The sequence below is a fragment of the Saccoglossus kowalevskii genome, chromosome 7 (assembly GCF_978046115.1).
Source record: "Saccoglossus kowalevskii chromosome 7, keSacKowa6.1, whole genome shotgun sequence".
Classification (NCBI taxonomy): Eukaryota; Metazoa; Hemichordata; class Enteropneusta; family Harrimaniidae; genus Saccoglossus; species Saccoglossus kowalevskii.
The window spans coordinates 36,884,363-36,903,155 of record NC_140647.1 but is presented as its reverse complement, the minus strand read 5'-3'; the positions used below and the strand labels follow the sequence as shown (position 1 = coordinate 36,903,155).

The following is an 18,793-nucleotide window of genomic DNA, read 5'->3' as shown; positions in this document are numbered from 1 at the left end:
ATTATTTCCAGCATCTAGAGCATGTTTGTAATTTAGTAATGTACTTTATCATTTTAAAAATTTTGCAGTATAATAAGGCAGCTACTACAAGCTCAACAAACTACATTGTTTTGTTGTTGTTGTTGTATGCCCTTACTCTGAATGAGATTTGTACACTGTTATGTGTTTTTAAACGTTACAATTGTGAACCAACAAAAGCCTAAGTTTTAGCCAAAAATGAAGCTGACAAAGCAACAGTGTCAGTGCATACACAGTGATCATGTTCACAATTATATCACGTGAAATTGAAATGGTTTGACATCATTTCCTAGATGATAGTATTTACACTTGTGTGACAATTTTAAACACTAATCATACAATGCTACACAATGACAATTTTAGACACTAATCATACAATGCTACACAATGACAATTTTAGACACTGTAATCATACAATGCTATACAATGACAATTTAACATTGAGATACTTTCAAAAAACACTTATTCTTGCACGTTTTCTCCGAAAAAACTTTTGAGTAAATGACTTTTATACACAAAAACATTTTATCGTCAAATGCACCATAAAGTACATGTGATAGTTAAGGATACTTACTATGAAATAACGAGATTTTTTGTCAACCATGGTATATTTGATGTCGTCCCCTTTTACTTCATCTGCATCTTCAGCATAGACCTCACCAATATAACTCTCTGGTATTTGTCCTATGAGAACATGACAAAAATGATTTAATATATACAAACTTTAGTATAGAGTGGTTCCATGGGCTCTTTCTTTGCAAGATTTGTGGACCCAAAAAATAAAGATCTATTACAGCGAGCGCAAGATATTTACATACACCTAACTCCTGCATCAGGTAGGTAATTAGCGAGGGACTTTGCAACATCCCCAGACACTTTCCTAGACACTCCAGTAGCCGTTGTAGACTCAATAAAGTTATATACACGCCTACGTGACAGTTAATCAAAACAACTGACCAGGGTTTCAGATGGGTTCAACTATTACAACGTGTAAGCGTCCAGTCAAACATTCATCAAACAATCATGTTTTACTCATTTTTGATATCGGACACTTTATTATTTCATGCATACATATGCGAATTCATTTAATAAATTCTATTTTTGATTCGCGAAAATAAACCTATTTGATACAAATATTCAAAAATGGCCCTAACATACAATGAAATTGTCTGAATTATCCTCGCGAGAAGAGTTTAGTTTTGAATGCAGTTTCTGATTTTGAACAATTATTGCTATTATGTCAAAGCGTTTAAGCGAAGACAGTGAGATAGAGATTATTCTATGCTTGCGAATGATCGTCGACGGAGGAAGATGGACTAACGAGAGCAACGGTTCAAGAAATTGTGCGGCATTTCAGTCGGATCAGTTGGATATGTCCCGAGAGGAGTACCGGCCTAATTTTTCTGAAGGATATTTGAAACTGGTATTTAGTGACGATGTGGTGAAACTAATTAGAAGATTCAAGGTAAAGATTAACTGGGCAATGAGTGTTCTGGCAAACAGGGATATGGGACCAGCCATTAAAGTGCCTGTGCAATGCCCACCCTCACGTTTCCCATTTTAGATCTGTATCCCACTGAAATGGGCAGTTATTGTTTTTTGCTGAAAATGATTACTCGTATCCAAGTAAATTTGGGATATTTCTCGTGTTGTAGCCACGCCCACCTATTCTGAAACGGTCGACTGTTTCCGGAATCCCGACTCTCGCCAAAAGTGCACCACCAAATGCCAAAATGTGAGAGGAAGTCATACCCCTGAGCCGTAATAACACTGGTCATTCAGTATACTTTTAAACTATATACATTTTTCAGTCGGCGTTTTTTTTTTTTGAGAGAGAGAGAGAGAGAGAGAGAGTTTTTGGATGTTGTGTTGTGGGCAGTTGCAGTGAAACGTATAGTTATAGTGTAAGTATTCACATGTTTCTAATCGATCCGAAGGTGCGACATCAGTGGACGAAAGCCACTTAGCCTCAGATTCTTTTTTTGGAAAAACTGCCGTCGTCCATTAAAAAAAATTTAGGTTTAAAGAGAAACGCCGACAACATAAACCTGGTGCAACACTTTTGAAAGAAATAGATTCCGGACCATGATCACCGAGGCGGATTTCAGAAGAGAGACAGACGTCCGGCAAGTGTTTTAAATGAGTTTACTTTTTTTGCGATCCTGATTATCGTTTTATGGAGACCATTTAGTCCCTGTTAAGTAAAGAGTAGCAATAATTTTGACAGTGACACGAAAACGAAGCGTCGGACAATCAGGAAATTACACAGCCCTTACACACTGCTAATTGTTTTCATTTTCGAAGGCTAAAAGTTTCTGAATTGTTTGGTGGTTTGTGTTGAATGTCGAATTTACACCTCTGTTCTTTTTTACCTCCATGCTTGCAGCTTGATCTGCGTAATAATTTCTGAAATAAGAATCCGGCTTTGGTCAATGTGTTTCCACCAAATAAAGTTTTAATAGGTTATAATTTTGACAATCACGCCATGGAATACGCTTACTCGAATCCACTCTGAATTTATCTGTATGTGTGTCGATCTCGGTTATTTTTGTTATCCAATTAAACGCCGCTTTTAACGCACTTACCCTCGTCGTGACCCGATGCGTTCACCTATTTCAACAAAATTTCAATTTATTTCCACGCGGCTGTCATTTATTTAATAACTGATTTGTAGTTTTTTAAAATTATTTTATAGTGATCACTATAGTCTAATGTTTAGAATGTCAAAATATGTTCTTTTATTTTAATTTTGAAAGTTTTACTCAGACGCTCGATGAAATAAAACAGTGTAGTGACGTGCCTAGTAACCTGCTAAATAACGAGATAATTCCGACGTCAAATTCTATTTTGTCCAGCAACAATGTACAAACGTACGCCGCTGACGATCACGGTGACCAGCTACACCAGAACGAACATATTTCGCATCTAACTCAACCCCATGCAACAAAAATTGATACTATGTGTTCAGTATGGTCCATTCCTCCTCGACGAACAAGTACACAAGTGAAAATTTAGTCAGAGACGAGAAAACTGCGAAGAAATTTGCCTTATTTACACATATCGGCAATGCAAGCTGCCATGCGACTTCCCCTTCTGACGTCACAAGGGGAATTTTTGTATGCAAATAAGAAGCTAATGAGGAGCCTCGTTTTATCAAAGAAAGCTTAGAAAGAACTCCTGTTTGCTGAGAGTATTGGAGACACGTTAAAAATTAATTAAATTACTTGAACTTGAGATATTGATGGAAAAGCTTATACAAATAAGGTAACTAATATGAACAGATTTAAGTTTAAAACTAATAAGGTCTGGACAATGTAACATCTATGTACCAAGTTTCATTGAAATGTGATTAGAACAAAAACATTATTAATTATTATACTAATTAGTGAATTAATATAACAGATTTTAACCCAAAATTAATCAGGCTGTCTATTGTCCTAGAGCATTTATGTACCAAATTTTACTCAAATGAGACGATCAGTATTTGAGATACCAGTATTAATTAATTATGTTAACTAGGTGATTAAGAAGCATAAATATTTACCAAAAACTAATATAGTGTATAGTTATAGGTTCATTGAAATGTGAAGATGCGTACTCTTTAAAATCCAATGAGTGGTTCTTTAGACACCAGTGCAACAGCAAAAAATTAACTAATTATGCAAATTAAGTAATTAATATGCACAATTATTTATCCCAAAATTAATCAGGTCTCTGCATAGTCCGAGAAGGTCTATGTCACAAGTGTCATTGAAATGTGATGAGATACGAGATATCAGGTGAAAAGCTGAAAATTAACTAATTATGCTAATAAGGTGATTAATATGCACAAATATTTACCCAAAATCTAATTAGGTCTCTGCAGTCCTCAAGTAACTATGTACCAGGTTTCATTGAAATGTGATGATTCCTACTTGAAATATCAAAAGCTGAAAATTAATTAATTATGCAAATTAGGTAATTAATATGTACTGATATTACCCTAAAAACTATCAGGTCTGTGAAGTGTCATATGACATCTATGTACCAAGTTTTATTGAAATGTTATGATTAGTACTTGAGATAACAGTGGAAAAGCCAAAAATTGATTAATCATTATGCAAATTAGGTAATTGATATTCATGAGTTTTTACCCAAACTAATCAAATCTGCGCATTAGTTCAGAGCATCCATGCGCCAAGTTTCATCAAAATCCAATGAGTGGTTCTTCAAATATCAGTGGAACAGTCTTAGAACAGCTTAAAATCAGTTAATTATCATGCAAATTAGGTAATTAATATTCAAGGGTTTTTACCCAAAACCTAATCAATTCTCCGCATTATCCCAGAGCATCTATGTACCAAGTTTCATCGAAATTTGATTAGTGGTTCTTGAGATAACTGAAACAAAAAAAGTGACATACAGACATACAGACATACAGGGTAGCTGCAAAGACTCCCTTTTGTGCTTCGCACACAGGAGTCAAAAATACACAAAAATATAGTTGTCGTAGATTGAGTTTAAAACACATTTTTTCACTTAAAAAAATAATTCAATGGATAATTTTAGGCGTGAAAATAGCAACTATTTCACAGGCACTTTAAGCAGGACATTGAACGGGACACTCACAACGCTAACATTATTAATATAATATCCATTGACAACATCTTAAACCACCAGTCAAAAGAATTTAGATTTATCATTTCTTATTAATATTTATTTTCAGTTTAATGTTTGTATTACATAGCAATGATTTTCGTATCTACAAAACAATGGAATAGTCCAACTACTCCTCGTTCTTCGTGGCCAAACTTCAAAGGCATAACGCATCCAGTATTTTGATTAACTGTCACGTGAGCATGTATGTAACTTTATTGCGTCTACAACGGTCATTGGAGTGTCTAGCAAAGTGTCTGGAGATGTTGCAAAGTCCCTCGGTAATTATCTACCGGGTGCAGGAGTTAGGTGTATGTAAATATCTTGCGCCCGCTGTAATTTGGTTGCGTGATTATTTGTCAAACATGAAACAAAGTTTACAATCTTTATGGAGTAACATTACGTCTGATTTTCAAGGATTCATTTTAGGCCCTTAGCGGTTTATTTTATTTATCAATGATAAGCCCTTAATGGTACCTTGGAATACCACAATATATTGGGTGACGACACAATTACCTTTGTATGTATAAAGTGATATTTCCTTTGTGGCTGCTGCAGGTGGGTTGTCATTCTCGTCTCCTATTTTAATCGTCAATGTCTGTGTTCCAGTTAAATCGCCATTGTCAGCCATTACAATTGCCATATAGTAGTAGGGCGTCTCCTCACGGTCAAACATCACACGTGAGAAAACATCAGCTTGATCTGTGGTTAAAAAAGCACAGGATTTGTTGTATCAAACATCTGTCAACCTTTACAAGCATGTCATCTATCATTGATATATTGCATCTAGCATTCTATAAACAAGTCATTGTCAATAGACAGTATTATTATTTCAACAAATAATGATTAAATTGGCCACCAGTCAGCCAAACTTAATAGGATCAAAACAAATGCATGAGAGTTATGGGAAATCATTATGCAAGGGCTGACACATGGATAGTCGCAAAAAATGATTTATTTACATGTATGGGATATGGCATGCCCACAAGGCATGGCTTCACTAATGAAACAATTCATACTTAATGAGCCTCAATGTTTATTAAAAATGCACATGTAAACTTTTAATGTTGTGTGACTAATGCACATAATTATTTTTTTTGTCAGCAAGTTCATCCCATTTGGGTAACTTAAATGGTACAGATCATTGTTTAAAAAAGCAAGATTGACAATGTCAAAAAAAATTCAACTTGAATCAACAAAGTCTTCCTCTTTTCTCTCCTCTAGAGACCAAAATTACGAATAGACTGCTATAACAGACAAACAAATAGCTGTAACTGCTGGGAAAATATTGTTTATTGTCATGACATACCATCAGTATTTTGAACAGGATTGAAGCTGAAATAATCCAGGATACCATTTGAGTTATCCACACTGAATGTGAAAGGACCTTGTTCTGGTTTATCCCTATCAATAACACTGATCTGAACCACAAATTCAGGAGCAGGAGTGTTTTCCATGACCACTGGTTGGTAATTGAGTAAAAATTCTGGAGGGTTATCATTTACATCAATCAAATCAATTGTCATAGTCGTTGTGGCTGTGTTGTGTGCTTCATAATAAGGACCTGAAAGAATAAACAGATACATTTAGAAGATGTATTACAGAGTGTTAATGTTAACCAACATTACCGTAAAAACTCAAATAATTCGCAGTAGTAAAAATAATTATTTTTTCAAGTGCGCGAATTAGTAGCGTAAAAACGGAAATAATTGGTTTTTGGTGCGCGAATTAAAAGAGTATTTTTAGATTGATTCAAAAATGAGCCGTTTTTATAAATTTATTAGTGATTTGTTTTTTTTTCCAATGAACACGATTACAGGACATTGTTTTAGTGCCTCTGAGACTCGTGGCTAGTCAGGCAGAAACACGCACTGCGTCAAGGACCACGCACCATGAAATAGAACAGTGAAATGGCAAAGGTACACAAACAAACAAACAATGAACACGTGGCTACAAATTAGCCATCTGGCTGCACTGCCTTTTTTTAAAAAATTTTTTAGGCAGTACGGTCAGACACAAATTATTAATTGTTCAACAGGTCTTCGGCAGTGAAGCCATCAAACCAATCACCGTTGTCGTCTAAAAGCAAAACGGCATAGATTTCTGCTATTTCAGTGTTGCTTCGGATAAGGTGGTCTTCTGCCCTGTTGATTGCATTTTTGTAGCCATGTGTTCATTGTTTACATCATTGTTTGTTTTTTGTCAAGCACTTTCATCTATAATGAAAATGTGACACGAGGTCAATCGCCCGACCAATCAAAAACGTCAATTTACACACAAAAGGGCGGTTCACTTAAATGACGTTATAGAATAAAATCACTTTCCAAAATGGCAGACACATGGTCGATGCAACCCTGTGGACCAGTGACAAAAAGCCCTGTACTAAGCATTCCATCACAGAAATTCATAATCAATGTGCTGACCGATTGATATTTATCGACTAAGTAATAATCTTGCCCAACATCTGTAGTGTCGTGGGGGAATGATTTTTTCAGGTCAAATCTTGACCGAACCTAAACTGCTTGACTAAACCTAAACTGAAAGGCTGTGATGACAGATCATCTGCGATTGCGGCTACACCAAGTACTGATAACATCAAAACTCAAACTTAAAAAAAACAAAATGTATATTTTTAATGTCTTCATGCAATATATTCTGAGTTATCCACTTTATTCTGGTCCGCGAATTAATAGGATACAATTTTAAACGTTTTTAAACGCCGTGAATTCAAAAGATGCATTTAAAAATTAGAGTTCGAAAATAAAATGGGTGTGCAATTAATAGAGACCGCGAATTAATAGAGTTATTACGGTACTATAGAATACTCCACTAGAATTGCATACATGTTGACAAGTATCTAAAAAAGCATGTACCCAACCATAAGTGATGCATATACATATATACTGTACATCAGATGTACCCAACCATAAGTGATGCACATACATATATACTGTACATCAGATGTAACATGGTCAATACCAGTTTAATATAATTCCCACCTTGATAGCAATCAAGTTAAATAGTTTCACTAACCGTCTCTATTATCTACAGCAGTTATTTTGAATATATAATTGGATTTTATCATTTTTGGATCTTCATAAGGTTCTCTATCGAGTTGCTTGACTGCTTTAACTATACCAGTTTCTATTCCAACACTAAAGAAACTACCATCATCCTGCCCAGCTGGAATATAATAACTGTAGAAAAATAATAAATACAATTTTTATAATTATTCTAAAATACATTATGACACAAGGCATACTTTGTATACCTGGCCAACAATTAGTAATATGTATAGCTCCTCTTGTTCATCTTCGATGACAAGGATGATAAAAAGCGATACTGGAAAAGCATGTTTCAGATTATTTTTTCACTCACCCAATGCTACTAAACTTAGCAGAAGAGTCACGGTCTGTTGCTTGCACACTGGTTATTTCCACATTCAGAGGATAGTCTTCATACACTGATATCTGATAGCTATCTTTCTGGAACAACGGAGGCTCATCATTGTCATCAAGAACAGTAATCAAAACTTGAGTACTGTCAGAATTTTCCCCATCAAATACTTCAACAACTAAGCGAAACTGCTTCTGGTCCGGTTCTTCAAAATCAAGTGGCTATTTAGAAGAGACAGAAATAGGTTGATTGTTTATGGCATTGCATTGATTACACGAGTGATATGGGTTTTTTGATTTATTTACTATCAATAGAACTTTAATCCTTATATTGTAAGAAAAGTGGAGATCTGTTTACATAAACTTGCAGTACTTTAATAACTACATACCGACTGTATTTTTATAATTCCAGTACCGCTCTGAAGATCTACATCAACCTTGAATTTATTTCCTATATTTCCACTGGTAATAGAATAGGAGTTAATGCCTTCATCTCTGTCAAACGCCTTCACTGAATAGACAGAAGAATCAACTGCAAGGTTTTCTGAAACAGTGGTGTAGTACTGTTCCTGGGGAAACTCTGGTGCATTGTCATTGATATCATCAACATAAATTGTAGCTGTGACAGTGCCTACAATAAAGTTGAAAAAAAAAAAAAATTATTATGAAAATCCAAATAGAGTAATAACATATTCCTAATGAAACTTAAAATGACCTTTTCTGACCTGCCATGACTCTTACCAAAATGATTGACTATAATATACATGAAGTCAATGCGAGATGAAGTCTTGTGTACAACAAGCTACATGCACAGCAAGGACACATGATATCTATAGATTTCATGTATACATGAAACACACATGAAGGAATTGCTAAAATCACTACCACGCAAATGTTAACAAATAATTATAAGCCAGTTTTGTCTTGTGTATGTTTAGACAGACGTGGTAGGTATGCAACACTTTCTGTTCATACTACAGAACCCAGACAACACTAATTACTCAGAACTTTGCAAAATGTTTTGATTTTGAATTTGAGAAACTCAATTCAAATACTACATCTTTGTTTGAGCAAGAGATGTTAGGTGATTTTCTGCTCACTACGAGATCTTGTGTAATGCATGAATGAAGCAGATCAAACATTTACCACAAATGATTTGACTTTGAACTTCAATTTCTCTTTTATAGTTCAATATCAAAATGCCAATCTTTCAGAGCAGGCTATGGCAAGATTTCATCAACCCTGCAATGTTTTGATGCCACAACTACCTTTGTATGCCCTGTTTTTAAAATAATTACAATAATTCAGTACCAGAGAAAGGTCTATGTAAATTGTTGAGAAATTTGTCTCACCTGATAACCCATATCCATCAATAGCCTGTACAGTGATAAAGTACACTGGTGTTGTTTCTCTGTCTAGATTACCAACATTTGTCTTAATGAGCGCTGTATCACTATTAATTGTAAAAATATTCCTGCTTTCAGGTGTTAAAGAATTGGTCACAATGCTATAGACAAGTTTAGCATTTCGATCTACATTGGGATCATCCAGATCAACTGCATCTATTGTCATCACTGACTCCCCTGTAAATAAGATGTTACAATTAATTAGCAATCAGTTCAGTGAAAATACATAGTATCATTTTAAAAAGAAATTATAATGAAATCCCCACTGTGATAAAGTAAATTTATGAATGTTTTTGTATAAAATATTTAAAAATGTTTTATAAATGAAAAATGACAGCAACTTAACTAACAATAATAGATAAAATGCTTGTGAATTACTAACACAGTTTTTGATTTTCACACATGTTTCTTTGAACGGACATTTGTGATTAGAATAGAGTTGAAGTTTTGAATAAAATTGTAAAGATTCTGAATTGCAGCCATGTCCCATTCCTGTCACAGTAAATTGTTTATACAAACTCCAAAGGTTCGCTTTCAGAAAACTAGGAGTGTTGTTTCTGATCAATTATGAAATTAGATCCAATTTCACAGAATGAGCTCTAAATGCACTCATATATGGTGCCAATGAACTTGTTACATTTGGCAGCAATGCTCCCTGAAAATCTTTCAATTTTAAAAATTTTCAAATTCAATCAATTTTTTTTTTTTAATTGCAAAACATCTGTAGTCACATTTACAACGAAGATAAATTGGTTCAAGTTACGTTTTGGTGAAATTATTACTGCGTCCTGTTGTGTTAGTATGGGTGATCATGACCAGACAGACAACTTTGTAAACAAACATAACTCAACATACAATTTTGTAAACTGCATATTTTTTTCTATATCACTTTCCAGAAATAATTAAAAATGTACTCTTGTACACCACAATGACAAGTTTCAAAATTAATGTACTGGACAACAACATTTACAAAAACTAACTTATTGGGATTGTTAAAAATTTGAAAAAATATTATTCAAATTATGGTTTTAAAATCTTGGGAACGGTTATCCCTTTAATACAACTATGCAGATAACAAACTGGATATATTTTAATAGTTGTACTATATTCATAATATTTGTAAGGATGTGGGAAGATGAAGGAATGTTGATGCACGATGTACACAGGACAACACAACACTACATATGTACAAGGTATGTACCATAGAATGTAGAAAAGATGTATATATCAGAAAAAGTGAAGAAAATGTGCAGTAAAACTGCAGAAAACTAGCTAAGTAGAATTGTGTAAGCATGCAGTCAAGTTTGACAACAGGGGTCCACATGAACTTGCACATGTAAATGAAACAAGATGCTTTCATTGCTTATAAGCTAAGAAACCTAGCAGCACAAACAATAATATTAGTTTGTTATTGTGATCTCACAGCAATGCATTTACAAAGGAACATGTACAGGACAAACAAGGGAATAACAGATAAGTGGATTTTTATTTATATACAATCATACATTATGTATATTAGTAATTGTCTCTCAAGCACCAGTGTTTTTAAAATGAATGTTCTGCCCTAAGAGAACCACAAGTTTGTTTCAAGTGCTTCAGTGAACAACTACCAGATAGGTGATAGTAAATATGTATTTAATAACTTGGTAGAAATGTTTTAACTGTGGTTGTGTGAATATACAAAGGTGTTTCTCTGCATGAAATAGAATGCAAAGTTTTTTTTAATAAAATATGAAAAATAATATCATTTTTAGCTGAGGTGATGCATTACTCAAATGAATTGGGGTTGGGTAAGGAGTCTGGTTAAACTGGATGCAAAAAACTTCAATTATGTGTCAACTTTGCTGAGTTTTATTAAAAATGAGTTTACCTCCCATATATGCCGCATCTGCATTTTTAAGGGAAAAAACACACATTTTGGCACAAAGTTTGTATATGGATGAAAAAAATGCATGGACATTAGTTCATGATTGAGAAAGATACATGAAAAAAATGTTTTGGTGGCAAGAGGTTTTATAACATGGGCATGCAAAAAAGACGTTTTTTTTTAAATCAAGAATCTTAAAATCCTGATTGTGACAAAAATAACATGCAATCAAATTCTAAAATCATGTGATGTCTCAGAAGAAGTTCTCGTCTCTGTAAAAGGAACATGCAAAGTGAAAATAAGAGTAAACCCTCCCCCAGAAAAAAATGAATTATACAAAACTTGAAATGAAGCAAGACACGACTTGTAAAGTAGGGCAAGCCGACAAATTCTTACTGTCACTTACCTGGGCCAGTATGTTCCTCAAAATGACCAACATATGGAGAATATGGAAATTTAGGTGCATTATCATTGACATCCTCTACATTAACCAGGACATCGACAGATGTAGTACCATATGAATTTCTTGCAATGACTTGAAATTGTCGAACTTGTCCTTTTCCATCACCTTCCTCTTCACGGTCAAGTGGTTGCCTTGTTTTGAGAACACCACTTTGTGTTCCAATCTCAAAATCTGATTGATAAAGGCTTGGTGAGATACTGTATGTAATATCATTTGGATTACCAGTGGCATGAACCTGATCACAAAGAAAACACATTGATAGTTACCAAATTAAAGTGCAAAGCACATATTTGAATTTTGAGTTTAGGTGCTGTATCCATTGCAGAAGAGATACAACAAGCATTGATAATGCATAGTCCCTGTTAAGTATTAGCTGTGGTCGATGTAAATGTTCAGTACAAGTGACATGTAGAAATTAAAGATATAACACAGATTATAGATTGTGTTACTGTCAGTATAGTACCTATGTGGAAACTTTGAACTGAATTTGACTATATCTTACAGAGGAAATAGCATGAAAGAAAAACGTAGTCAGTCGGGTATTGTTGTATTGTAAGTAACTCCAAAAGAAACATTGCTTGCACGGTAACCTAATATGCAAGTTCATCATACAAATTTTGATTGAAAATGCCCTATATCGCCTGTTCAGCTCCTAGAAACAGTTCTGGAGATGTTACAGAATGATATAAAATAGGAATGATATTTTTTTTGACAAAATGGCCATTTAGACAAATTTGATCAAATCTCAAAACAAAACATGGTTTTGTGTTACCTTGCAGTATACTACCTATGTACAAACGGAATGAATCAGGCCATATCTTTCAGAGGAATCGGCACAAAAAAGAAAAAAAACAAAATGGTTGCCAGTCTGTTCAAATTTTGAAAAAAAATATGATGTGCATGAGTAACCCAATATTAGTATAACCCAATATGCATGATCAACATACAAAATTTTATTGAAATCACCCTGTTTATCTCAGAAACAGTTCCGGACACGTTTAAATATCAGAATTTAGCAAATTTGAGGGACAAAATGGCTTCCAGTCAGCCATATTTAAACAAATCATAACGAAAATTGATGTGCATATGTAGGTCATCATAGATTGTCAGTATGCCAAGTTTGAATAAGATCGGTCAAAGGGTGTCCGAGAAATGGCTCCAGACGGACACACAGACGGAAATCAAATTATTACGGTAGTCCCCGTTTTTGGACTTTGTCTGAACGGGGACTAAAAAGCAATTTGAATTCATTGAGAAATGAATGTTATATGTCACATACCGTGAGAATCGTTTCAGGTGTGAATACTTGTGGTTTATTGAGACCATCCACCTCAGGCACGCTTCCCTCATATTTGGCTTCGTCAAACACAGGATTACTGGCTCTGCGAACCCTCTTAGATGCTTTGGAAACTTCCTGAATTCCACTGACTGCAGCTTCCACAGTGATAAGTACTTTTATAGTTTTGGGAGTAGCTGTTGAAGTGAAAGAAAAAAATAAATGAATGGAATCCATAAAGAATGAAATAACATTGTGGTTGTCAATTTAATGTAAACATAGCAATGTGTCAGTACTTGCCCTATGTATCATGTATAGCCTTGCATACGAGCTATTACACTTGTATACTGAATCAATAAAATATTACTTATTTTAACCACAGAAACATTTCCAATTCAAATGCACAGATAAAACAGACATAGTATTGGAATTTCTAGTCACAGGGTACAGTATTTTTTTTTCTTTTCATTCAACTGACGAGACTTAATAGCTTGCCGTTCAGAACTATTCTAATGCAACCCTATCGATTAGCTGTGATCATGAGCTTTCTGTTAATTTTTTTTTAAAATAAATATGGGGGAGGAGACAGCTTAATATCTATCTCTGAAATTCTGATTTAAAATGATAGAAGTATTAAGTCATGTGTATGCGTCACAGATGGGCAGTTTGTAATCCTATATTTTTAATACAGGTTTCAAAAGATAAATTTATAAGACCAGGGACATGTGATTTTTTTTTTGTTCCAAATCTAGATTCTAATTGGCTCCATATTTGTTATCAGATAATGTGAGAGCCGAGTGTTAATTTTGTAATTATTAAGCTCAGGAAAAACAGACCAGCACTGGGTGGTTGATTGTGTGAGTGAGTGGGACATAATGCCGAAGGTTTATACACAATAAAAACAAAATTCCTGATTGCTTTAATCACTAGCCTTGAAACGTTACTTCCTAAATACCGACAACTATTTTCCACTGAAAGAATGCAATTTCTCCCATTGTCTTCCTAACAACTGGCATCACAAAGCAGAGAATTCTACAATTCAGAGTGAAAATATGCCACACTGCAAGAGTTCCGTCAACACAGCTACAACTCAAATAACAAAATAAATATTTTTTTGTACATTTCTGTGCACAAGTGTTTGTCTATGGCACGTCATGAAGGATCTGACATACTTGACTTGAAAATAATGTTTTATTGACAGGTCTGAAAGGCTTTGAAAGTTAAGCGCAGATAAACAAGGGGAAGGATCAGTTTGGTTTCTTCACCTGCAATGCATTCAAGGTATGTAGAGAGGTCTAGTCGGTATTAACAGGTCAGCCAAATAAGCTATAGTCATGTGTATGCATTCCCTTTGCAATCACTAAACTCATTGTAGTTATTAGATCAAAGAAACGGCTTCGTGACAACAACAACTACCGACAAATTAGTAACCAAGGTAAAAAATTCAACTATAGAGCTATAGTTTCATTAGATATACACCAGGGAAACAAAGACAAAACCAGACTTGTACTGGCCAATTCAAACATTATAACAGGACTTTATTTTCTTCCATAAACACCAAGATAGTCACATAATGCATTCATAAATTATTAAACTTTCTTTAATTTTATACAAGTGTTATTTGGGAACAAGTATAGAAATTCTATCTATTCAAAATTTATTTTTATCACTTTCATTTCCTCGTAAAATGAATCAGCTGCCTTCTACCCACAGAAATTCATTTAACACTCTACCATCTCATAATGGAATACCTGACATAGGTATTTAGGCATGTCATTGCTCCCTGCAATGCCCTAATATGGAACACACTTCACCTTTTATGGAATGAGCACAATGACATCATTCCAAACAGCTGGATTATACCATTATTTATCATGGGGTTCAGGATGGCAAATTGCTGAGGGGCATTATAATCCAGATAAAAGTATTAGATATGAAACTTTGATGTAAACACAGAGTACATCTACCAGCAAAATAATCACAACTACAATGTAAATATTCATTGAAATACAGCTGATCTTATTTGGATATAAAACAATACAACTTTCATTGCAACTCCATTTGTCTCCCCAAAAATATCTTGCGTCTCTGAGGTAATACAAAGCACCTAATCACAGGTTGGACTTTGGAGTATAGTTGTCACACTATTTGCACAAAAAAAAAAAAAGACTTGACAAAATGACTTCTCTGCTGAAAATCAATTTATAAATTAAAATACAAAAAAAAAAATTGTGAGAACCCACACAAGAATCGACCTGTACTTTGTATAAAGGTTATATATATACTGTAAAATGACTAATTTTCACTGGGTTTAAATTCCGCTGATTTACCATTTCAGGCATAGTCGGCGAGTTTTTAAATTCACTGTTTTATCATTTAGATAACGTGTTCTATGCTAAATTTTACATAATCACTGGGTTTTAATTTAGCACATTTTCCAGTCAGCGAAATAAGTAAAATTAAAACTCAGTTAATAATTAACTTTTTACAGAACTCCAGACCTGCACAAGCATCTAACGTATGATTTAACATCCAACATTCTTTACATACATGTATGCAAGATTAACCTTGATAGTCAATATACACAGAAGCTATGATGCAACAAATTGGGGATTTCATCAAAATTTTGAAATCTGCCAAACAAAATTGTTCAATCATTGCTAAGGTATCCAGTTACATCCAACATACCACACCCTATTTCCTGCTTTCAACCAAGGTATTTTTCACAGGGAAAGACAGACACTCCTTATTCAAATTGCATACCTGAACAAGAAAATAATAACCAAATTGTTTCAGGTGTCAATTTCTTAAGATTATTTACTAGTTAACTAAGTGGAATGTGCTTTTAAGCAATGTATCTGTGAACATTTAAATCGAATTGTATACTGTCTGGGGACAGTATTTATAGAACAAATTGAATATGCAAATTTATGGATATACGTGCCTAAGTAAACATATTCTATATCCCCATATTCTGCATTTCAATCAATATAGTTTCAATTTCCAGAAAAAAATTATCTCACAATTTGTTAAATGTTAACAATTACAGATTTTTTTTTCATTATTAGTTCAAGTCATCATTTTGAAATAAAATTACTGAAGCAGAAGAGACCCATAAACCTATGACTGACAAGCATATTAGTTTCATGTATATTTAATTTCAATCAGAGATAAAGCTTTGATGTACAATTTAAATAATTTATAAATCTGTATCGAACTGATGCAAGGCAATAGTAATATGGTGGCAGTGGTAGAACCATGCTAATCAGTCTTTTAGTGGGCTATACTGCTGATGTGTTATTTTTCTGTTGATAGTAAGCCATATGCTACATATAATATGCTTCGCATTAAATAAAGGAGTCTCAAACAGACTAAACACTGAAAAACACTGACCATCTGTTACCTAATTTCAATTTTTGACAACATTTTTGCAGTACACCTCCCTCTCTCCTCAGAAATTAAGACAGATAGAACACACTAACTCTAATAATAGTCTTGTCTTATTCCAACCATAGAGATAAATTCTTTTTTTACCTCCATGGTCCAACATACCAAGAAATAATTTGAAAAAGAAGCCAGAATTTATTGTACATTCAACCTTGAATTGTTATTAATACTCAAGAGATTAAATGCAAGGTTCATTCATATTGTTGTATTCATTGTCAAAACCGCTTTAATTCCCAAGTGAATTTTTTTACAAAGAAACAGCTTTGAATTGAGGATAGAAAACACTTGGTCCTAGAAGACATGTCGCATGTCAATAGCAGCTTGCAGATTTGTCATTCATCTCAAGTTTATTTTTTAAACATAGTATTCCTATTTTGCACGCCATTTTTATCCTACAAAAAGGCTACATTTAAAAAATGATGTGGTAAAGTGAGCAACATTAGTTCTCAATTTGAGAACACCCTGATATGATATAATATGATATACAACTTGTTTTTTTTAAAGGGGAAGCTGCCATTCCCTGGGATTGGACACTTGATTATGTTTCAAGAGTTAATCAGTTTTTAATTTCTTGATGAATTTTGCCATGAGATTAGGCTTACCTGGAGGTGTGCCTTTAAATGATATTCTATGTGCTGCATGGTGATAAAGGTAAACTAATCTTACACCTGCTGATCTCAAATCAATAAATTATGTACTGCTTAATTCAATATTTATGTGGAAAGGACAGTAATAGTACATAATTAGTTAACGGGATATATTCAAGATGTCAATTTTTCAATTCAAAATGACAACCATGATAGAGCCGTTACTTTCAGGTTAAATAGAATTGTCAATTCTCTTGACATTAATAACAAAACTGTTGTAGGGACCAATTTGAGTTAAAGATGGGGGCTGCAGACTTTTTTCTTGAAATGAACTCTACATTGTAATTTTGGAGCCAACAGACAAAATTTGAATCAATTTTCAGTTTGGCCATTTTCGTCCCAATCTTCTGAAGAAAAGTGCTCACTAAAAATGAGACTATTTTATGAATTTGTGTAATTTGTAATCTACCTCTGAAGATCATACATTTTTACCTTTTTAAAAAGTAATTATTCATGTATTGCTTGCCTATAAACAAATCTATATGACAATATTTATGAATACATGTATTAACAAAAAAAGTGTTGAAAAACATTCATTGTGCTTTAAATATTTTGAGTCATTTTAGCGAGTTTTAGAACGAGGAAAATTTATCCAAGCATTTTGCAAAGAAATATTTTTTGAAGAAAATCAGTTTCATTTGGAAATGTAAAGGAATGTATCTATAATACTTTTAAATCTGAATTCCAGAGTGGGATATGATGGCTGCCTAAGAAACACCACATAACCAACAAAATACTGTAAGTAGGTAAGCAAAGATAAAACCTTGCATTGTAAAAAAGCATTAATCTGCCCACCAGGAAATTTAAATTGGATATACTGCTAGATCAATTGGTAACTTTTTAATTAGTGGAGTATTAAGTGATCTACAAATTTGAATATTTACCACATTCCTACACATTTTAACTGAATAGGTGCACTCAACTTGCGTCATAACATGGAATATTTTAAACAAATAATTCTATTTTAATGTATTTCATTTTGATGAATTGCATAAATTTGTGTCTATAATTCCATCATGTTTTTGCGGGACATGTCCAGAGGCAAATAAGTAAAAAGTTTCACCATTTTCCACAGATCTGACTAAGCTTTAGTTGTATATCATATGAATACTTGAAACAAAGACCTTGAAATGTTATTATACATACATCTGTGTTAAGGTACCCGACAGTATTAGCCACCTAGCAAACTGTGACAATATGATTAATGCAGTTTGGTCATATCAAACCCAGTACCAATGAAGAATTGCTATTTTTAGCACATGCAATAATGATGCAGTAATGATCCAGAAAATGTCTGGACATTTTTTTTCTCATTTAACAGTGCAATCATGGATAAATGGAAAATAAATGTTTTAAATTTGTTAGTGAGAAAACAGTGAGAATAATAATAGGATGCTAAGCACGAGAGTGTTGAGAAAATTTGCCGATATTTGGAATGATATTTTTCAATAATCCTGTTTGGATTGTGCTTTTAGGAGACAATTACGGTAACATAAAACTATGCATAGACAGTGAACAACAGCCGCTTGTTTTGTCTGGATGTCGTATTTAGTGACGCAGAGAGCGCGATACCTTATTGTCGTGTATTTATTATTTGCTTAAAGGCTGGGACTCAGGTTGGCACAATTCCAAATTTACT

General features: G+C 33.7%; 1 protein-coding gene across 3 annotated transcripts in view; it reads right to left on the bottom strand.

Annotated features, from left to right (window-relative positions):
• The window catches only part of LOC100371591 (neural-cadherin-like), a 41,661-nt gene that overhangs the window by 10,707 nt on the left and 12,161 nt on the right, over positions 1–18,793 (bottom strand). For all 3 annotated transcript variants that reach the window (XM_085501537.1, XM_006823394.3, XM_085501538.1), the window contains 9 exons: positions 13,064–13,257; positions 11,728–12,019; positions 9,401–9,631; positions 8,438–8,679; positions 8,032–8,270; positions 7,687–7,850; positions 5,963–6,217; positions 5,170–5,355; positions 593–702 (listed from right to left, as the gene is read on the bottom strand). In XM_085501537.1, coding sequence (XP_085357663.1) covers positions 593–702; positions 5,170–5,355; positions 5,963–6,217; positions 7,687–7,850; positions 8,032–8,270; positions 8,438–8,679; positions 9,401–9,631; positions 11,728–12,019; positions 13,064–13,257 — 1,913 coding nt within the window. The remainder of the gene's footprint in view (positions 1–592; positions 703–5,169; positions 5,356–5,962; positions 6,218–7,686; positions 7,851–8,031; positions 8,271–8,437; positions 8,680–9,400; positions 9,632–11,727; positions 12,020–13,063; positions 13,258–18,793) is intronic.